The 22,969-nt window shown below is 54.6% G+C and overlaps 1 protein-coding gene across 2 annotated transcripts in view; it reads right to left on the bottom strand.

Annotated features, from left to right (window-relative positions):
- Positions 1 to 4,012: 4,012 nt before the first annotated feature.
- Positions 4,013 to 22,969, bottom strand: part of CHCHD6 (coiled-coil-helix-coiled-coil-helix domain containing 6) — a 245,183-nt gene continuing 226,226 nt past the window's right edge. For both annotated transcript variants that reach the window (XM_036078524.2, XM_036078525.2), the window contains 2 exons: positions 6,918 to 7,053; positions 4,013 to 4,224 (listed from right to left, as the gene is read on the bottom strand). In XM_036078524.2, the coding sequence (XP_035934417.1) occupies positions 4,219 to 4,224; positions 6,918 to 7,053 (142 nt within the window). In that variant the 3' untranslated portion in view covers positions 4,013 to 4,218. The remainder of the gene's footprint in view (positions 4,225 to 6,917; positions 7,054 to 22,969) is intronic.

Genomic DNA, 22,969 nt, shown 5'->3' with positions numbered 1-22,969 from the left:
GGTGCTCCAGAGGCTGTGCAAAGGCCGGGACAAACATTCTAGGACACAGTGCCTGCTTACACGCTAGTTTCCTTAGAGCCGTTGATCTGCCATCACCAGGCAGAGGCTGTGTGCGTGCTCCCAGCCACCAGTGATGGCTGTGGATGTGGCCCTTCCTCTTCCTTGTTCTGTCAGTCCTGCTTCACCTATTTTGCTGTGTCAGACGCATGCACATTTAGGATTTCCAAGTCTTCCTGCATGCCGTCCCTGCTAGTGTTTGAACTGCCCACCTCGTTGCTCATTCACTCCTTGTCCCGAAGTCTACCTTGGCTGGTAGTAACACAGCCGTTCCAGCCTTCTCAGAGTTTGCTGATATGCTTCTGTTTCTATGCTTTTATTTTCAACTAGCCTGTGCTCTTATTCAGGTGAGGTCTCTTGTAAACAACATACAGGTGGATTATATGTGTGTGGGGGGTGTGTGTGTTGGGGGTAGGCTGTTTTGGGGTGTTTTTTTGTGAATTTGCACACTTTAAAAGGCCTCTGATACATTTCACCAAAGTTGTCCCCCAGAGAGGTCATGTGAGCTGCTTCTCCGGCAATGGCCTCAGTGGAGGGCCCTCTCCACATCTGCGGTGACACTCTGCCTTTTGCGTGTCCAGGACACACTGGACATTTCTCCCATGCCCTGCTCTCACTCCCACCTCAGCCACCTGGAATGACTTGGCATGTCCGCGGCCATACTTGGGGGTGGATGAGGTGGTGGCATGTGGCTGAGACAGGGCAGGTGTATGAATCAGCACCTCACAAGAGATCCTGCCCTGGGGCTCATGGCCGCCTTGATGATGGAGCTCAGACCTTGCCTTGGCATTACTGGGCCTCTCCAAGTCAGTAATGACGTTGGAGGGAATGGACTCCGGCCATTTCTTTTGCCAGCGTCCACACTCCCATCTGGGGGGCCAGACGAGGGGAGAGGTGGAAGATTGGCCCCTTCAGCTGGATCCCTGGAGCAAGGTAGAGTCAAGCCTCTGGACGGATGTCCCTGGGCCTGGCCCAGCACACAGCCAGGACCCCAGGACCCTTGTTCCACACTGTGCACTGTGTAATCTTGGGCAGGTTACTCACACTGTCTGTGCCATGGTTTCCTCATCTGGAAAGCAGGAGCAGCAATAGCCCTACCCCACAGAGCTGTGTGACTCTAAACGTGTTAGCATTTACAAAGGGTGTGGGAGAGGACCTGGCACATGGGGAACGTCCAATCGGGGTGATGGCTAGTACTCCTCTGGAAACTGTCCATCACGTGTCAATTCAAGCTATCCACACACACAGGTATGTGTACACACTTATCTGCACCCACGACGCATGCCCACCCAAGCAGAGGCACACGTGCTTGCTCAGCAGCCCCCAGTCATGCCGAAGCCCCTCCTGTGGGCCGGGGCCTCAGATCTGCCCCTCCATAGCCGGGACCATGCCTTGCCCTCCACTTCCAGCTAGGTTCAGCTAATGGGAGGCACGAGCGAGGCTGGAGGATGGGAGGAAGGGAGAGGCCACGAGCAGCCACGAGCAGCCACCTCCCGTGCAGCCGTGCCCCTTCAGCGGCTCCAGCTCACGTGAGCAGGGCCCCTGTGCTGTCAGCCTCCACTGGGTGACCCTGCCTTTTCCCTTTATCCCTGCAGCCCTGAGTGATGTGAGCTTCCTGCCGTTGGCTAATTTCTGGGTTATCACACCATTCTATTTGGGTTTTCAGCTTCTCCATCTTCTTTGTGATCAATTCCCTCCCTATGTTTAAATAATCGGAGTGCTTTTGGGTTTCCTGGTTGGACCCTGGAAGTCACAGCTGACATCATATTTAATCCCCTAGCAAGCAGGTGGGATGGGTATTAATACTCCCTTTCAACAGCCATGTGGCTGGGACCTGAGCCCAGGAACGTCTGCCTCCAGGTCCACACAATATTGGACACACCCCTCACCCAGGAATGCTCTCTCAGGCTTGACTTCCTACCACATATGGCCACATGGAAGGGCTGGAGATGCAGGTCCACACAGGAGACACACATAGAGCCTGCACTTTGAGCACATGCCCCGCCCCCCCCCCATGCCAACACAATGATACAGTGGCTCCAAGTAAATACCCACTGGTCCCCAGCCATAGGGAAGAGGTGGAGATCAGAGGGGAGAACCTTGGTTCTGACTCGGGGGAAATCGGGGAAATGGGCTGAGATCCAGGTGGAAAGAGCCCGGGAGTATTGGCAGGTGGAGAGCATGGCCGGCTGCCTGTGCAAACACAGTACATGTGTATAGACCGTTGCACACACATATGTGTGCACAGACACAAAGGCATCTGTGTATACACACACAGATGGGTAGATACCCACAGACCTGTGCACACACAGAAAAGCACCTCTACACATACGCACAGGTGCACACGGGCCTGTGCCAACACATGTGCACACACACAAAGGCATCTACGTACACATGTACGCCTGCACATGCATCACACACGTGCACACATATAAACGCACAGATGGCCAGACGCACACACAGCTGCCCTCAGCGGACTCTGGGTAGGAGGATGGAGTCTGAGAGATAGTCCCGTGGGATTGGGAAGTTGGGCAAAGCCCTGGATGCCAGAGGCTTCTGAAGGAGTCTCAGAAGGGCCTCAGCAGCTTCCGGCTGAAGGATGGCTCTGACGTCAACAATCCAGGTGACCTGTGACCCCGCCCCCGCCCCCCCACGCTGGCCTGATGAAGGGCCAGCCCTTCCTTGGGCTGCTGGGGGAGGCTGGGAGGAGGATCTGGCCAGGGCACCCTGCCACTTACTGGGGCCGCTCACCTCCGCGTGCTCTCTGAATGCCTCCTTGTATGTTTTGGCAAGCTGACCCAGAACTTGGGAGAGAGGGCATCTCCCAAAGCTCTTTTCCTCTCAGCCAGTATGTAGCTTGGCCGAATAAAGCTGCCTTGTGCTACCTGCCCAGATAATTGGACACCGCCAAGCCTCAACCGCCACTTCAGCTTTGTGTGTGAGAATTCGGGGATGAGCAGAGATGCCTGGGCTGCAAAGCCCGAGTAAGGATCCAGGCTCTCAGCTCCAGATGGCTAGGGGCTCTCCAAAGGAACTTCCACAGGAAATCCACGGTCACCAGTAGAGCAGTGAGTGGATCAGAAGCCCCGCCTCGGACTCTTCCCGCTACCTCCCTCACAGCACTGGGACAGGCTGGGTGCAGCCGGCGTGTGGTCAAGGCGCCTCAGCTGGGATCCTGTCAAAGGTCAAGGACTGGCGGGCTGGTGTGTGGACACCCACTGAGCAGAGCCCGTCCCAAACCCCACTGTCCTCTGCTCTTCTCAATCCCTGTGTCCCTCATTTCAGTTCCTAGAATCACCAGCACTTACACCAGAGATCTGGAAGTCACCCTTAATCCCCCCCTACACCACCCAAATGCTAATCTCAGCTCCTAAGACTCACCTCAGTCTGTCCCATGACCTGGCCCACCAGTCTCCCATTCATCGTGCCCTTGAGTGCCTGCAGGGCTCTCCTTGGCATTCAGTCTTGCCCCACTTGAGCCCACCCTCCCTGAGAGCCACGGCAGTGTCCCTCAGAGGGATCCCTCAATGCCTTGGCCTGGCATCCCTGCTACCCCACCCAGCTCCCACTCTGCTCTCTGCAAAGCCCAGCTGTGCATGCTCTGTGCCCCCTAAGCTGGGCATCTAGGGTCTCACTCAGCCAGCCTCTGGCTTGCCCAGCAAGTCCTCCATTCGGCTTCTACACTGGAGCTCAGACAACCTCTGTTAGGAAGCTGGCCTGTTCGCTCTGTTCCATCCCTAGAAAGAACTGCATTCCCTCATTTCATCTCATACCTGCTTCTGGCTGGCCTTCCGCTGTTGCAGCATAACTGTGGGTTTCCACATCTATCTCCCCTGCTAGGCTGGGTGCCCCCCAAGGGGAGAAGCCTGTTTCATTCAGCCCACATCACCATGGTCCAGCACAGGTACGTACAGACAGGAGGCAGCCGTGGCTGTCTGCCAGCCGAGAGAATGACTGAAAACAAAGACATTTGCTTTATTTGTTTTCAGACAGTAGCACATACTCTATTTCTCAAACACATGGCAGCCCCAAGCACAGAGGCATCCATAGGCACCCAGGAGAAAATGGCTGTGGCCTAGGGGGCTGTGGACTGTGGTCCCATAACCGGTTCCTTCTTCAGGGCTCCAAGTCACCGCCAGGGCCAGGATTGAGGGCCACTCCTCACCCCTACAAAGGAGAACAGGTCACAGTTCAGTCACGGCCCACTCTGCTGGGAACCCTGTGCATCCCCCAGGCCTCGGCTCCAAGAGGGCCCCCGGCTCTTGGGATGCCCCATGAGTGTCACTGCTTAATGGGAAGGGTGCCCCCCAGCTGGTCCCTGAGACCTGGACTGGGTCTCTTCACCTCTGTGCCCGGTGCCCACTCAACACATGCCTGCAGCAGCCTGCTAACACGGACCCTGTAGCCATCTGACCGCCTTGCCCCCCCTTACAGACAGGCAGGCCTCAGCCCAATGCTGCTTTGTCCCACCAACGTCTCCCCTGTTTTCTTACTTAACCACTCAAAGTTTTTCTAAGTGAAACCAGTCAGAGAGAAAGCTCTGGTGTGTGAGAGCCCTCACACTCAGGCTGTTCCTTGCTGGAACCTGCCTCCAAGGCACTGCCCACATCCACACACATGTACATGTCCCTGGGCTTGGGAGGCGCCACACAGGTGCTGGCAGGAGTTCTGGGGAGGTGCCTCTCACCCCAGCTTTTGACCAGGCGGGCCTCTGTCCGATACCTGCTCCCTGTCTGCCAGAGACGCGGGTTCCTGCCACCTGGTGCTTCCAGAAGCGAATCACTATCAGAGACGCTCTAAGCCCCATTGCCGGCCCCACCAGGAGCCTTCTGAGGCAGAGGTCGGCAGAGGGCAGCAACACTTGTTGCATCTCACTCACAGGGTGCAATGTGTGTGTCTGGGCACTGAGGCCCTGCAGGGGTCGGTGGAACACCCTTCTTCTGAGGGGACCCTGCAGACGCAGCGCAGCGGGAGCAGGGCCGGCCTCTGCTGTTGCCAGTTGCTCAGGCTCCAATTTAGGCTTTAATAACGCCGGGCGGGGGGCGGGGCGCGGTGGCGGGAAGGAGGGAGCCAGGCCTGGCAGTGCCCCAGAGCCTCTCTCAGGCGTGCTAGAGCTACAGAGAACACACTGGAGTTAAATGCAATCTGTCTTCCTTCGTAATCACATTTTTGCCTCAGTGCAATGAAGATATATTGGTGAGATGTGTTTGTTAAAGATATACTCTGCTGGGGGAGGGGATGAAAACTCTGTGGCCGTGGGGCCTGAAGGAAGAGAGGGAGGGCGGTCGGGGCTAGGGGGTGCCAGAGGGCTCTGTGGGGAATCAAGGGGGCCACGGCAGGACCCCAGGTCTCTCCCTCAGTAGAAAGTTAGGTGCATGGTGTGCAAGCACGGGCAATGGCCCGCTGATCCCGGCAGGGCAAGGGTTCTCGTGCAAGCCTTCACAAACACCTTGGTAGATACAAAGGGGTGCAGGAGGGCCACCTTTTCCCATGGCCGTGCGGTATGGTGCAGGGCGACCGGCCCAGCTCCGCTCCGTGCTGCAGGGACCGTTGGCAGTACCCTTCCTGCTCAACTCGAAACAGAGCAAACAGCTTTCCATGCTCCACAGTGGGGAGGAAACGTGACCTCCTACCCAGGCTTCACACCCACCTGGTGCCGTGCAGAGCTGCTGCTAGGCTCCGGGCTGCCCCACAGCCCGCTCCAGGCAGCAGGCCTCGAAGCTCAGACAGGCACACGGCACCCTGTGCGTGAGATGCAGCCCGTGCGGCAGCAGCTCCACCTCCCGGGGCCCAAGCTGACAGAAAGGTGAGGGGAGCTCTGGTGAGGCTGGGCTATTGAGGAGGAGACTGCCAGACCTAGCCAGAGGGCCACCTGACCACTGACCTCAGCCTTTCCACCATCAGTACCTACAGCAGCTTGTCTCCTACTCAGGCAAAAGGGGCTTTTCCGTGGGAAGAAGGCCCCATCCTACAGCCCTTTGAACAAACATGCCAGCCCTCTGGAGAGGTCCAAGCCAGGTGCCCCAAGTGAATGACGGGGAGGGGCCAGGTCCAGCCTGGGCAGTGAACTGCTGGGCTTGGGAAGGGGGATTGAACTGTCTAGAAGAGGAACAGGGGGGAGGTGAGAGGATAGTATTGGGAGCTGGCTGGGAGGGTCAGGGAAGGAGGGCAAGACCTTGGGACCAGGTCTCAGGGGAGGCCCACTGCCAACCTCAGACATCTAGGATACCCCACTGCTGCCCTGCAAGAGGGCTGGGGAGTGTGTGGGAGAGAGTGGGACTGCTGTGATCCCCTCCCACTCACCAGGGGCTGGGTGCCAGCATGCCCCTTCAGACCGCATGGAAGTGGGGTGGGCTGAGAGGTACCCTTCACTCCCTCACCCAGTCAGGCAGGCCACACCCACTCTTCCACCTCCCTGAACCCAGAGGCTCTTCTCCTTCTAGGGCTGTCCCCGCCCTTTCTGGGACCCCTACCCTGCACCATGGGCCCTCCTCTGAGCTCCCATCCCCAACTGCTCAAAGGTTAGAAGTGGGTGGCACATGCGTGCCCTTTACTAGGTGGCCTGTCCTTTGAACATGGGACCCAGAGCTGCTCCCAGACCCAGCCTAGTGGGGCCCAGGGTCTTTTCCTAACCCAGATATCTGAGAGCAGTCATGGGGCCAACAAGGCAGAACATCTGAACCAGGAAGTGACAGAGGAAATTGAAGGCCCGAAGCTGTCACTGTGCACAAGGCAGAGGCTTGAGGTTAGCATGTCTGACTTAGCAGACAAAGACAGGCAGACAGAGTCCAGCACTCGCGTGCTGCCCCCATGCACCCAGCAGCCCAGCGGCCCAGGCAGGAGGGCAGGGCGAGCCTTACCTTGTGGGCAGCACTCACACAGTGCTGGTAAGCCTTGACCAGGTCCGAGCACAGGAGCACTTCTTGTAGGTTGTCACGGTAGCAGCGGAGGATCTGGGCCTGTAGCCCTGAGCACACGGGCTCTATCCTGCGGGGCCTGCAGGGACAGAGAGCAGGTGGGCCCGGGGTTTGGTCCCAGTGGGCAGGAGGGGGACTGGCTCACTCACTCAACACCACAGGCTAGGCACCTGGTGGCCACCGGCGTCCAGTTACCCCTTGGGGAGAACCGGGGACGCAGGGGCTTGAGCACTGTCACATAGCAGCAGACGCCAAGGGGACTGGGCTCCACACTGGCTCTAGCCCTAAGGGGAGTGGGGCTGGGGTGGCCTGCTGGAAGCCCCTTCTGCCCCCACCTGCCACCGTGTAGGACTCTTCCTGCCTAAGGGGTACACCCGACTGTGACCGTGTGATCACACCCACTGCAACTCTTTTCTCATACGAAGATTTCAAAACCTAATACACGCACAATGAAGAAACCTGGAAAAGGGGCGCCTGGGTGGCTCAGTTGGTTAAGCGACTGCCTTCGGCTCAGGTCATGATCCTGGAGTCCCTGGATCGAGTCCCGCATCGGGCTCCCTGCTCGGCGGGGAGCCTGCTTCTCCCTGCTCGGCGGGGAGCCTGCTTCTCCCTATGACCCTCACCCCTCTCATGTGCTCTCTCTCTCTCTCTCATTCTCTCTGTCTCAAATAAATAAATAAAATCTTTAAAAAAAAAAAAAAAAGAAACCTGGAAAAGTACAGAAATGTCTAAAAAAATACATAACAGTTTTAGAATCTCACTTCCTAGAGATCACCTCTGTAGTATTGGGGGATGCTTTACTCTTTTTTCTTTCTTTATCAAAGTAGGTTTAGAAACTACAAAAATGAGTATGTTTTCTTTTCTAAAAGATGAAACAAAACCCAAGTGAAATAAAGATTATGCTAAAATGGGTCACCAGTGTCCCTGGGCAACTCTGACTAGTTGGTCTCCTTCCTGACTCCTTCCACTGCCCCGTCTCCCTTCTCCTCTCTCTCCTGCATGCACACATGCACTGTCTCGCATGCACACATGCCTGAAAACACTCACACTGCACGCCAGGCATCATCCTACTCATGGACTCCTAGCAGCTCTGTGTAGTACGCGCTATGATTTCTCATCCCTTGGTGCAATCCAAGAAACTGAGATACTGAGGATTAAGCAACCTGCCCAACGTCACATGCTGGGAAGTAGAAGGGGGCGGATCTATTTGTTTACGTGGGTTTGGTCGCACTGTTTCCACAGACTGGTTTTTCAGGCCAGGTCCACGTGGGAACCTTCGCTGCCAGAGACGGAACCCCAACCCCTGATGTGGCCTTCCAGAATAAACACCACCCATGGCCAGGGCACGTGGTGGGAACTGTGAAAATGCAGAAAGCCACTCCTGAAGGTTCTCGGCAGTGAGACCATCACCATGATGCTTGACGCGGAGCTGCCTCGGTCACAGGGGGAGGCTTGCAGTTCATCATTCTCTCAGCCCAGTGGCTCTGTATTTTAGAAACCCAGCCATGCAGTCGGTGCTGGAATGGAGCAGCACCATTATTATTTTAAAATACCTCAAACAAGCTGAGTTCATCAGTTAAGAACAGCAAGCAATGGAATGCTCAGTGGCTTAGCAGGTAAGATACCTGGGATTTACTGGTCTCATTTTACTAGCCTAGAGGTGGCACTTCTGCTAGGGCTGTGCCACCAACCAGGCCATGCCAGGCCCGGGTCACCCTGCCTTCCCCTGCACCATCCCCATGCGTCGGCTACTATCATCCTCGGGCCTGCTGTCTCACGAAAGGAAAGTGAGTATGTGGTGGGAGAAGGAGCCTTCCCGTTCCTGGGAGGGAGGGGATCAGAAAGGACGGCTCCTGAGGCCACACTGGCCTGGCTCTGCCCCGGCTCTGCCCCAACAGTGTGTGATTCCATTAGGCTTTGAGGATGCAGCCACAGAGCTGAGGCCGGTCCTCTGGTACCACGCCACTCCAGTCCTTGAGATCACGGTCCTCCTTCTGTCTACATGGCATGGATGAGGTCTTCGAGATTTCTTACTTAGGACATATGGGGTCTTGTCTCAGCACTAGCCTCCCATCTTCACACAGGGGAGGCAGATGGGGCTCCTAGGGGCCCTCTCTGGACCCTGGGACTGCCTTTACTGGGTTCTGTCTGCCACTGCCCACAAGTGGGGTCACTGGGGTGCCCACCTGACTCCCCCCAATGCTCTCCATTCTCGTATTTAAAAACTCTTTGACTTGGAGGTGTCTAATTGTGGGTCTTCCAAAATGGATTTTCAGCCTTTCGCTGGGCATTTCATCTTGGGCAAATTCTCTCTACAACTCTGCTAATTGCTTCACTTCTGATTGTTCTGATGTTCTCCCTTAGGACACTGGGAACGCACAGATTTTTGCTTTCTGCCCTCCATCTCAACTATCTTCCCCTCTCTCTTTTTACTCTCTGGTTCTCCGCTCTGGGGAAGACAGCCTGTTCCTTCCCGGTTCCAGACCTGAAGCCCATGAGGCCACTTCCTTTTGTGGCTCTTTCCTGGTCCCTCTGTTGCTGTAGCTCCGAGGGCATAGGCTTTGTTGCACCCCCTCTTGTACCTCCTGAGGCACCAACCCCCACCATCACGTGACCCCCATGAGTGCCTATTCCCAGTGGCAGCCCAGCAGCTGGAAGGGACTCCGCAGGCATCCATGGTCGGGGGCAGTGCCAGGCTCAGTGGAGGCAGGTCTAAGTCTGTACGCGGCCTACAGGTCTACAGGGAAACAGGACAGGTGGGGTCAGAGGGGCCTGGGCCAGGTGGTATGGCTGAGTTGCCCTGGAGCCCCAGTTCTGACCCCCTGAGAGGCCTCGCCCTCCCCAGACCTGCCACAGGGATCCTGGCTTTCACTTTGCAGGCTGTAAAAGGGTAGAGTAGTTGTTTTAGATTCTGTCCCTCTCCATCTGTCCCCACCTCCTTTGGTTTCAGGTCCCTGGATAAAGGCCCCTATGCATTTTGAGGGCAAACATCACAGAATCCCCAGTGGGCTCCAAGTTCAAGAGAAACTGGGCCATGGTGAAATCCATCCTCTCCATACCAGCATCACCTCTGGGACTCCAGAGGCTTCTCTCCTCTGGGATTTATCAGGAACAGTATGAGGAGACGGAATGGCAGGCAAATGTCAACTGGAAGAAATTTCACCCGCTGGTCCACTAAAATGGCTCTGAATGGGACAGGAGGACAGCAAGAACACAGCTCTCCAAATACAAGGCTTTTTCTGAAGCAAGGCAGGGCAGGGCCTGGGGTCCAGCCATTCATGAAATCAGGTGCATTCTATCCAAGCACAGCTCCAACCTTCCCTGGTCCCCAGCAACCCTGTTTACACTGCACACAGATCAGCAGTTATGGAGAAACATTCAGTCTTATGAACTGCTGCTTTTCAAATGCACAAAAAACGCATCCACAGCATGCTATGAACTTTCCAGGGGTTGAGATAAGTCCTGCTTCCCTATCTGAGGGATATTCACTGCTGCATATTTAGATATAATGGTCCATGTGGCTTTGAGGGGGTTGACGTCACCCAGGTCAGAAGGCCGACAGTGCATTGCTAAGGAAGGCAGCTCACTTCTCTGGCCCTTACTTTCCTCATCTGCAAGTGGGAACAGCACCTGTCCTAGGCTGATGAAGGCCAGGCTGGCATGTGCATGACAGAGTGTGTCCTGAAGGGCTGCTCTCACCAACAACCCAGCTATCAGCGGTCAGGCTGGGGTGGGAGGAGAGCTGAAGAAGGGAGGCTGGTGTCACATGGCACTTAGTGAAGAGTGGAGACGAGGAGGCTTTGGCGCTAGGACTCCAGATGTCGGCTCAAAGGGGAGACCTTCTCTGTACACGTCCCTCTCCCTGTAACCTAAGCTCTAGTATCTTCCAGACCCTGTTCAGATCTCGCCCAGGCCTTGCTGGTGCCTCCTTCCCCAGGAATCTTACGGTACCGATCACAGTGTATCTTCTTCCAGGATCCAGCAGACCCATGAGCGTGGCACCCTATGGACTGGTGGGGAAAACACAGCTTTCGTCCCAAACCCGGGGCAAGGTTCTGGCTTTGCCACTTCCCACTGTGCGGTCAGGAGTCAGAGCAAAGCTGCCCAAGACTTGGCATGTGGGGGTCAGTCCTCAACACCAGCATGGCTTCTGGTCAGGTGGTGTCACAAACACTGAGGAAACGGGCTGAATGTTGCTTCCTCTGACAAAGGGCTTCCACACCCTGTCTCCCCTGAGGGCTGGCATGATGGCCGCAGAGGGGGGCACACGATGAGCAGGTGGCAGAGACCACTGGGTCCACTCAGGTAACAGGCCCCAGAGGACCGACCAGGGGCACAGCACAGATGCTGGGGGTGAGGGCCTCAGAAAGGCCAACAATGTCACGATGACCTCTGGGCGTTCAGTATCATGGAGTCCCCCTCCCGCCATGCTGCCCATGAACCAGAGTTCTATCTCTTTGTTTCCACAAGAGCAGTGATAAGTAACATTAGAAAAAGGCAAAGTATTAGCCAGGAATGAAAACACACCCTTCCTTCCCATCCAATGGCACCACAGTCAGGCCATCAAGGCCAGCAGTGAAGAGCTGCCCTTCCTTGGATGCTCCTCATCGCCGCCCAGCTCCCTGTCTGAAAAGCGGGAGTTGCTCTCACCACCGGCACCACATGCTAGGAACCCTTCTCCCTCTGGGTCACTGTCCCCCCCTTCTCTGGGCACACAGGCCCCTTACTCCTTTACCTTTGCCGGGCAACCCCCCAAGCTAGCTTATCCACCACTCCCGCCAAACCCTCCCACTGCTAATCCCCAGGTCCATTGCACAGTTGACCCTATGGACCTCAAGACTTCTAAATCCAACAGGCCCCTGGAGCCTTCACGCTAAGCATCCCATGTTATACCGACTCCCCATTTCCTCAGTGGAATTGACCATCTAGCACCAAGGAACCCCCTCCCCCTCCCTAGTTTCCTGCTTTGCTGAGTGACAAGCATGGCTATCCCTCCAGCCATCCACCTCAGTTGAAAACCTGGAGTCGTTCTAGATGTTTCCCCTTCATTCTAGATGTTTCTCCCATCTCGTCTAGGTATCTTCCCCTGCCTTCAGTCTAGATGTCTCCCCCTGCCTTCATTCTAGATGTTTCCTCCACCTTCAGTCTAGATATCTCCCCCTGCCTTCATTCTAGATGTCTCCCCCTGCCTTCATTCAAGATGTTTCCCCCACCTTCAGTCTAGATATCTCCCCCTGCCTTCAGTCTAGATATCTCCCCCTGCCTTCAGTCTAGATGTCTCCCCCTGCCTTCATTCTAGATGTTTCCCCCACCTTCAGTCTAGATATCTCCCCCTGCCTTCAGTCTAGATGTCTCCCCCTGCCTTCATTCTAGATGTTTCCCTCACCTTCAGTCTAGATATCTCCCCCTGCCTTCAGTCTAGATGTCTCCCCCTGCCTTCATTCTAGATGTTTCCTCCATCTTCAGTCTAGATATCTCCTCCTGCCTTCATTCTTGATGAATCTCTTTTGCCTCTAACTAAACCAGCCCTGCTTTTCTCCATTCAAAGTGGAAATTGAAGATGTATCCATTCCCCATCCTAAATAGCTCAGAAACTCATCCTCCCACACCTGGTGACCTAACTTACCCTTACCTGGGCATACCTAGATGGCACTCACTGCTCTCCCTTCCAATCATCCTGCATTGCCAGAGGTCTTTTATCCCCCTGATGCTCCACTGGGCCTCTGGCTCCTGTTTGTAGAAGCCCTACCTGCCTGTCTCCTGCTTCCCCTGCCCCTCCCCTCCTCCAAATCCGAGTGGTTCTCAGAGCAGACTCATTGGCCATAATGATCCTTCTAGAGGGTCTTCCTCTCCCCTTAGCGCTCAGACCTCCTGAGGCCCAGCTCTCCCTGAGCTCCCCTGGCCTCTTCTTTGCTTCACCAGCTTCTCTCCGTCAGCCCCCTTCCTATAGTCTCAGGGTTTTCTTCCTCATGTCTCTAGCACAGTCCATCACTGCCCTACGGGCACAGAGAACATCTTCACCTTGGCATCCCCAGCTTCACATACCTTTCTGCAGGGATCTTCCTGTAGGGCCCTCCATCAGCAATTCCTTCTCACCCCCCCTTCCCCCAGCACCTGAGTGGTCTTTCCTACTGGCCTTTCTCCCTTATACCTTCACCATTCTACTTTGTCCACCAACACACTCATTTTTCTAAAAAGTAGAAAAACATTTCAAGCCCAAATCACGTGTGCCTCTTAGCTCCCTGTCAGCTGCTCTCCTTTCGAAGAAGCACTGCCCAGAGCTCCCCCGCCTAGCACTCAACCCTGGTCCCCGGGTCAGCCTTATTAGGCTCTTCTTGCTCAGGGCAATCAGCATAGCCCTGCCATAGCCAGCAGCACCATCTATCCCCACAGACCGGGAGGCCCCATTCTGACTGTGCTCCACTAGCCCCTCTCCTGCTCACTGGGAGCTCTAGCTGTGACCCCCGTTCTCCCCACAGCACTGGGGCTCCTAGTCCATGCCCCATGGCAGAGCTCTAGGCCTGTGCGGGCACTGATGGCTGAGCAGCCCACAGGGACCAAACAGGCCTGGTTCTCGCTCCAGCACCCTTTTCCTCCTGCACTCTTACACTGGCCACACTGGCCAGATGCCCAGTCATCCCTGACTTCCCCCACAACTCACTTCCACCTCCCTACCACACCGAAGCTGCCCCAGGATTTGTCTCCCAGAAGCCCCCTCATCTATTTCCTAGTCCCCGTCATTATGACAACAGCTGCTTAAACTCCTCCTTACCTCCAGCCCATCCTCTCTACTGCAATTGGTGATTTTTCTAGAACATAAAGCAGACCAGATTTCTAAAAAAACAAGCCAGTTTAAAAACCCTTTTCTTAGGTGATTACAGCTCACTGGAACCTGTGCTAAGCATTATCTCATTTAATCACCAGACGAACCTTATAGGTGGGAACGATACTTTCTCTTAGTTTATCTTAAATGAAGGAACTGGTTCAGAGCAGAGAGACCCAGCAGCTTGCTCATGCTCAACATCTGACAAGCAGGACCAGCAATCAGGTCTGAGCCTTCCTCTAGGCCTGCTGCCCCACTGCATTCCCATGGCCCTTGAGCAGCCCCCACGCACCCTGGTACTGCCATCTGTCATCTGTGTTTAGCCACGCAGTTGATATCACTCTGCCACTAGCCTGAATGCCCTAAGAGGGCAGGCTGTGTACCCAGCACCTCAGAAGCTGAGTGAGGGTATTAGTCTCAGGCCTTAGGTGGCCTGCTGGCCTTTTGGCCTCACTCTCATTTCCCCCAAGACAGAGGTCAACAATGGGGAAGTACCCCGAACATGGCCTGCAGACCCAGGCGCTCCTCTCCGTGTTCCTTCTCTCTGGTCTTGCTCCCCCCCAGCCATGGGGCGAAGCTTTGGTAGCCTTCCGTCACTGCAGAAACCTCTTTGATACGTTCTAACGGGCACACACACTACTGGATTCTGACACACCTACCAGTCTGTCTGCACACAGGGCTTGGAAACCCCAGGGCAGGCTCAGAGCTGTGCCAGGAAAGCAGGTGACTGAGTGTGCCCAGAAGGGAGGGCCCACAAGACCGTTCCTAAAACTGCCACACAGGGGTATCAGGAGGGAAGGGAACTCAGCTTTATGAAGCAGCAAGTGTCCTATGCATTCATCTACTATTATACCCAATTCACAGGGCAAGACCACCAGATGAAGCAAATGCACCCACTGCAGCATCCAGGCTCCACGTCATTCCACATGGCTCTGCCCTCGCTGGCCAGGGAGGCGGGGTTTGGTCCACACCACTGAGCCCAGGCTAGCACAGCCCTACAGCCCCATGGGCCCGGTGAAATGTCCGGGGCTGAAACTGGGCCCCTGCAGGGAGAAAAGGAACTGGGCCTCCACCAGCCATGGCCACGGCCCACACGGAAACAGACCCTCACATCATCTGAACTTCTCGATTCTCAGCTAGGGACTTTTTAGCTTTCCCGTAGCACAAGCTTTGGCTGAAGTTAGCTAGGGTTGAGTGTCTGTCAAGTAGTCAAGTCAAGTGTCTGTCTTGTAGCCAAGACTTTGTCTAGAGAAGACAATGTGGTGAGACTGTGGGACCAAGGGCTCCCGAGAACTATCTGCACACACATGTAGGTCAGTGGATCGGAGAGTTTCCCACCAAAATTCATGTCCTTGGGAGCATCAGAATGCAAACTTAATGGGCAACAGGGTTGTTGCAGATATAATCAGGACGAGGTCATTCCGGGCTAGGGAGGACCCCAACCCCACATGACCGGTGTCCCTACAAGGAGAGACACAGACGCACTGGGAGAAAGAAGGCCATGTGATGACAGAGGCACAGACTGCAGTAACATGCCCGCAAGTCAAGGAGCACCAAGGCCTGAGGGCAGCACCAGAAGCCTGGAGGAAGGCACAACAGCTGGTCCTGTTTAAAGGCTCCCGAGTTTGGTGCTTTGTCACAGCGGCTCCAGGAAATGCATGCAGTCAGTCTTGCAGGAAAGGGTCTGATCTAGTCTCGGGAGGCAGAGCTGGGAGTGCTGAACAGTGTGTGTGTGTGGGGGGGGTGTTAGTGGGAGGCAGGTGAATCACTAGTTACCTTCTAACCAGGAGCAACGTGCGCCCCTCGGCAACAGGGGGCTCCTTGGCCACAGCAGCCACACTTCAGTGAGTATCGACCAAGTGCCAGGCGCTGTAGTCAACAGAGAGTCTCATCTCTGCCACCCCGGTGCGGTCATCAGTTAGAGAAGCACTGGGTACCTCTGACATGCTTCACCTAATTGACAAGTGGGGGACCTCTTATTCATGACCAGGTCTGCAGAGCTCCTCCCCATGCTCCAGGGCGGAGGAGCAGGCCATGGGGGGAGGGGGCGAAGCCGAGTCACCCCCACGCTTCTACGCCAGTAAACAGCACAGGTGGAAAATCTGGCCTCATCTGAGATTACAGCTGGGTGGGCCTGTGGTCCTGGTCATTCTGAAACCAATACCTGCCAGGGCCTACTGCGTGCCAGGTCCTAAGCATAGCCACAACCAACCTGTGAGCTGGGCATTACCGTCCCATTCTATAGATGGGGACACTAGTCTCAGAGAGGTTAAGTGACTTGCCCGTGGTCACACAGTAGTGAGTTGGAGCTAGGATAAGAGCCTGGTGTGTTTTGGCTCCACAGCTCTTGCTCTCCACGCTGCTGGGTCCATTTTAGCTCTACTTGGCCTTTGGAAAATTCCAAAAAGCCCCCAAGGAAGAAACAACCGAGGGTACAAATAGAAACAAAAGACACTTGCCCCAAACTACAAGGTTGGCAGGGCTCCGGAATGGAGCTAGAACTTGGTGATACAGCGTGGGGAGCGGGGGAGGGCTGGCGAGGGGGAGGGCTACAAGGTACGCACCCACAGGAGGAAAAGGGAGGGAGGGAGATGAGGAATGTGAGGCTGCACAAAGCTGGTGACGCACAGCAGAGCCAACTGGAAAGGTGGGAGGGAGAAAGGAAAGGAGGCAAACCAGGGAAGCCGGCTTCGGGCAGGGCGGGGGCAGTACCTCCTGTCGTGGGTGCTCGTGCCGGGGGTGGGCCGAGTCACCCCCATGTCGGAGCTGGTGTGGGGGGTCTTGTGAACAAACCCAGCTGGCTCTTCTGTCTGAGCGCGCGCAGCGTCCTCACATGCGCAGTCCCAAACCTCCGTGTGCTCTTATTTAATAAATGAAATCTCATCAACTTATCCTTCTTCCATTATCACTGCTGACATCAATCTGATAATATTGGCCTGGTGTGGAATTGGGCTATTATATGTCCTCCTGATATTTAATTTCAGAGAAACATCGGCAGGGGGTGAATATATGGAGCAGGCTTTTTATTACAGGCAGCAGTAAGGAGATTCCAAGTGAATTAGACATTCATCTTCGTCAGGTCCAATCTAGCTGTTCAGGAGAGGTTTTTGTTTGAACCGCGGCTAGGGCTGAGGTGCTGATGAGACCAGCTGGTTACCAAGGACTTGGTTAACTGGCTGCTATCGACGATGTGACATTCAGCCCGGGTAAGTGGAGACCAAAGATCCCGCCATCGATCAACCTGCCACACAGGATCACTATCAGTTGCTCGATGCTGGCCTCCGGCTGTCCCCATCCCTCAGGCGGGAGGCAGCTATTCTGAGAGCCCAGGGCCTGGCAAAATGGCCCTTCTGCCAAGAGCCAAGGGAGGGCTCTGCTCCCAAGAGGAAGGGAAACACAAATTGGCCCCTGGCTGCCACTTAGTCAGTGAAGGAGAGGCTGCCTGTGACGGGATCCTTCCCAGGACTATCCCTTCACATGCACAGGCATCGGGGAATGGGCCACTCCTGGCTTTGTTCCTCTGCTGAAAGAACGATGGAGGATGCATCTTTCCCCCTGAGGACCCCTCCTGAGTCGCTGGCCGTGTGGGCTGAACTCGGGCTGGTACCTTCTGGGTGTCTGTGATGAGGGAGGAACCAGCAGTGTCACCGTGTCTGAGGAGGGTCACACTGAGACCACCTGGGGCCGAAGAGATTTCTGGTGCTGTTTCTGCCCATAAGAGATCAACAGCGCAGTCCCTCAGTGGCCATGGCCCTGGCGTGGGGGGTCTGCATAGTTGGGGCGCAGTGCATAGCTGGCCGTGTTCAGGGCTGCTGGAGGCTTTCAGGACTCACCCCCTGCCAGCAGGGCACTCACCAGATGGGGAGCCAGCATCAGGGAGTGCATGGAGGACCTCCAGGACCCCTAGTCCTAGACAGCCCATCCCTTCCCTACCCTTCTCTCCCTGAGCCCTTGCCACCTCTTACCTGGGCAACTTCAGTCATGTCCTGGCTGGCTGACCTCCCTCCCTCTGGTCTGCCCCTCCAGCCCACCTCCTTGCCCACACTAGCTGGAGGTCCAGGAATTCCCATGGAAGGAAAGCCAACCTTCCAGGACTGCTCTTCCAGCTCTGTGCGCAGCCCCTGCCACTGTACCCATGATCGAGGCTCTCAGAACCTGCTCAGACCAACCTCATAGCAATGCTTCATGGGAACCAAGCTCCTCCTCGTACAAGCCACCTGCCCCTACTGCCCCACCTCTCCATCCTCTCACAAAGCCTTCAACCCTGCTGACTGTCCCCAGTAAACAAAGAGCACTTCCTTCAGTCAAGGAGCAACTATTTGCTGGGGGCCTACAGTGCACCAGACCCTCAAAGGACAAAGCCTCGGCCCTGCCCCCAAAGACTTCCATTTGCCTATGTCTGTAAGGCCCAGAGGCAGGGCCAGTCCTTCCCTGTGGCACCTAAGCCACCAGTGCCCTCTTAATGGTGCAGCCTTGAGAGGTCAGCCTCCTGCTGCCTGAAGACCCTGGGGCAGGCCCTTTCCAGGGAACACTGAGTCACATCAAGACCCTCCACTTCTTTTTTAAAAATTTTTATCGTTATGTTAATCACCATACATTACATCATTAGTTTTTGATGTAGTGTTCCATGATTCATTGTTTGCGTATAACACCCAGTGCTCCATGCAGAACGTGCCCTCCTCAATACCCATCACCAGGCTAACCCATCCTCCCACCCCCTCCCCTCTAGAACCCTCACTTTGTTTCTCAGAGTCCATCGTCTCTCATGGTTCATCTCCCCCTCCGATTTCCCCCCCTTCATTCTTCCCCTCCTGCTATCTTCTTCTTCTTTTTTTTTTTTTTTTAACATATATTGTATTATTTGTTTCAGAGGTACAGATCTGCGATTCAACAGTCCTGCACAATTCACAGTGCTCACCATAGCACATACCCTCCCCAGTGTCTATCACCCAGCCACCCCATCCCTCCCACCCCCCCACTCCAGCAACCCTCAGTTTGTTTCCTGAGATTAAGAATTCCTCATATCAGTGAGGTCATATGATACATAAGACCCTCCACTTCTGGTTGCTTCCAGACCCGCAACAGCACTTGCCCCTTAGGAGGATGAGAACACCACTGGCCAGTGGAAGGAACATACTCACACCAAAGAACTGCAAGGGGTGAAGTAAGGTACACGCCAGGAAGGGACAAATGTGCCATAGGGAGATAGAGTGCTGACTGGCAAGTCAGCTGGGACAGCACAGGGTGTGCTACAGAGAAAGGGACCCAGGGCTCAGACTTAGGATGCATGGCCTGCTTACCCATCCCTGGCAGTCTGTCCCCAAGGCATTGAGGGGACACAGTGGTGAGGGGGTTCCAGCACCTGGGAAGGTGTATGGTGGCTGTTCTTTGTAGGCCAGGACTGAGGTAGGAGATGCTGCTATGGAAATGGGCTCCCTGAGCTCATGGGAGGAGTGCAGTCAGTGTCCCTGACTGACCACAGAGCCCAGGGGAGCCAGCCACTGAAAGAGGAGATAGGAATCTCTGGTGGTGCCCAACCAGCCAAAGTGTCCCCGGGACTGAGACACTGGGCGGTCTGGTCAAGTCTTAGTTGGTTTGCGTAAGAAGTCTGATGAAGAGAGATTTGACTGGAATTACCCTGAGAGTGCACAGGAAGTCACAGCCCTGCCCAATTTCCAGACCTGAGCCCCTTCCAGAAGAGTTCCAGGCTACAGTGTACTAACCAGAGGAACCATGTGGGATTTGGAAGAGCAGAGAAAAGGCAAAGCCTCTGCAGTGGTGGGTGTGGCGGGTAGGAGACATGCAGCAGCTCCTGGCCAGCTCCCTACAACCACCTACTCGGCTCATGGAGGAGACAATGGCCAGATAGAGCCTCCCAGAGATTCCAGAGAATTCCAACAGCTTCCCCACAGCTCTTGCTTGAGGTGGAGATCTTCCAAGTCTGTCCTTTGACCTCCAGCAGTAGTCCTGACCTCATGCTCTCTTCCAAAGCTGGTGTCAGCCTCTGGATCCCATATAGAACCCTTTATGCCCAGAACACACATACTGCTGGTTTTCCCACCTGGACGCTGAAGGATGTGAACCCTTTCTTCTCAGGCCCTTCCCACCCTGTCCCCTTTGCCATCAGTCCACTGGCTTCTCTCAGGCGCCCACCTGGCTTCACTCCAGGCCCCCAACTCTATCTTTGTCACAGATGTCGCCACCATGAGTTTGCTTGTCAGTCTGTCCACCTATCACCCATCCATGGGCATGGTTTCTATGAGGCATGCACCATGAGGGGCAGTATGGGGGCTCCCTGCTCTCATGCAGCCCCTGACATAGCAGAGCAGAAACACCTGGATCAACAAACATGGAGTTATAAACTGGGGGCCCACATGGAGCTGACAGGATGCAGCCCAGGGGTCACCCCTGTTTGTCAAAGGGACCAGAGGGACCAGAGGGACCAGAGGAAAGAGAAGCTGCCTGGAGGAGGCAAATAAGGCTCCCACTTGGGTCCACAAAGGTGGAGGGCGGCATTCTATTTACCCTGGCTCCCAAATCTTTTAGAAACCTGTTCTCTTCTCTGTGTACTCCGTCCTAAGTCCGACTCCCTACCACCTATCTCTCCAGGCTATGCTGGCTTCCAAGCATCTCCCTAGTCCCTCCACTCCACCTTCCACTCTGTTCAGTGTGACTCACAAGTAATCAGACAGTTAGCCAGTCCCCAGCTTGGCTCCTACTGATGGAACCCAGAGCCTGTCCTATGGTGCTCAAAGCCCTTGCCCTACTTCCCTGTGGGGACTCCTGCCACCCTCTGGCCATTGTCTCTGCTCTAACTTGGGGGACCTGCTACTATCTTCTGAACACACTGGTTCTCTTGGGCCTCTGGGTCTGAGCACACATGATTCGCTCTGCCTCCACATCCCTGCTGTCAACATCAGGCCTCTGGTCACCAGGCTGCCTGGCAGATCCATCTGCCTGCACGGCCTAGCCCCATCCCTATCTGCTGCAAAGCCCCCTGCCTATCAGGAAAACCAAGGTTCTGGACTGAACCTAGACCCAGTCAGGGGAGTCTCCGACAGAAACACCTTTAGTGATGAAAGCAAGTCTGGATTGGTCAATGCTCTGGCCACACCTGCTCCTCCCTGGGGGCCTTCCCTGCAGTGCCCCTGAGGGTCTGGTTGATCCTTTCCCCATTCTGGTTTTCTGTATCCCCTCTCCACAGTGAAACCCAAATGGAATTCTTGAGCCCATCACACCCCCAACACGCATCTGGGCTACTTATTGTCACCAGCCACCTTTACCCCAGACACCTGGCCTGGGCCTCAGGAACATCCTCCAGGCCTCCTCCTGTCCAGCCCACACAGGCCACATTCTCCCTCCTGCTCCCCTCCCCCACCAGAACAGCCCCACAGGTAGGCCATGCGGTAAAGGTAAATGGTAACTCTGAATCTTATTTCCTTCACCCACTTGGCACACAGTTCTTTTCATTGTTATCTTTTAAACTGTAGAAATGTTTTATCAGCTGAAATCTTACACATAATCTCAATGAATACATAGATTAATACAGGGGTGTTTGGCGGTGGTCCCTCCGAGTTCTTCCCCTCCATAGTCTCCCCAAGCACTGGGCACAGATAATCATGGGCATCTCCTCTGGCCAACCATGGGTATTCTGAGCAGGAGCTCCCAGACACTGGGCCTGATTCGTTGTGAGGGGGACAAGAAGGATGGTGGCCCTACCTCTGGCAGTGACAGCAAAGGAGGCAAAGGGGTTCCCCAAGGGTGTCACCTTTTTCTGTTCCTCAAATGTCACCACGGACCAGAAGGGGGCTATTGGCAGTGTGTTCTTCATGCACCCAGAAAAATCAGTAGTCTTATTCTCTAAAGTCACATCTTGGCTTTGAACCAGAGCTGATTTCCCTTGGTGTGATCAGGGTTGGCCCTGGGTTACTGGAATCCAGTGAGACCTCAGACACAACCTGATACAAGGCGAAGAAGCCAAAATCAGCAAGGTGGAGGCCACAGTTATATCCTGCAGCCATGCAGTGGTGGGAGGAGGGCTATGCCTCTGTGTCCTCATCACGCCGAGGTTGCTGAAGGACTGGAGCTATTTTCAAAAAACAAAGGATGGGCATCTCTTCCTTCAGCCTTTGCGCTTCCTTTGCCTTCCCAGCAGAAGTTGGAGGAAGGGGGTGGTGAGGAGGAGCTACTGGGCAGTAGTGGCAGTGACGTGCCGCTGGGGCAGTGGGTGGGGATGCAGAGGTGGTGGGTAGAGAGGCCGCCAGAATGGTAGGGAGGTTGGTAAAACTGAGCATAAAGTTCAGTGATCAAGCAAGTCAGTATATATGTTTAGGATAATAGGAGCCTAGCCTCTTGCTCTCTGAGAAAGAACCTCTAAACATGGAGAGGCTACCAAGAACCCAAGATATTAGAATTGGAGGTATCAATATGAACTTTATATATACAGACAGATAAATACATCTTACAGATATATGCATATGTATATGTATACTCACATACATACAAGTACCTACATAGGCTTGCTCATAATACATGTGTGCCTACTTTTATTCACTGACAGCACCTAGAAGTATAGACACCCCAGTAACAATGAGCACACCCAGCGCCCAGATCCTGGTTTCTAAACACCATTCTACAGTAAAAGCAACAGGGCTCCTGGGAGGAGTAGCTGATTCCAGGGCTGGGACTGGGGAAGAACAAGATAGTTCTGGAACACCTTTGCTAGAAAGTCACGAAATGCTCAAAGAATGAAGAGACATGTTAAAATGACAGAAGAGTCTGTTTGAAGGGCCAAATGTAGGATGTTTTGAGCATCAAATTAATTCGAATATACATTAAAATTGAATGAATAATTCTGAATCCTTGACTCTTTGCTAGCATAAACGAGTGAATATCTAACTAAGTGGGGGAGAAGGGAAAACTCTTCCTTTATTTAATAGAGTGTCAATTCATAAATGTGGGAGAAACAATGGAAATAATCTCCACTTGGCAACCATTATCTTCGAGGCTGATTCTGGTGAGAGTCGTCCTTGGCAACTAAGGTTGTTGGGTGGAGGATCGGGATATTGGTATACAATGGGGCATCTCCCCACAAAACACTAGTCAAATATAAAGGGAAGGTCTAGCCTTTGCAGCAGAGGGACCAGGCAGAGGCCAACGTGACCTAATGGTG

The sequence above is a fragment of the Halichoerus grypus genome, chromosome 1 (assembly GCF_964656455.1).
Source record: "Halichoerus grypus chromosome 1, mHalGry1.hap1.1, whole genome shotgun sequence".
NCBI classification, from domain to species: Eukaryota; Metazoa; Chordata; class Mammalia; order Carnivora; family Phocidae; genus Halichoerus; species Halichoerus grypus.
Note: the sequence above shows the minus strand (reverse complement) of the source record. Positions and strands in the feature narration are given on the sequence as shown.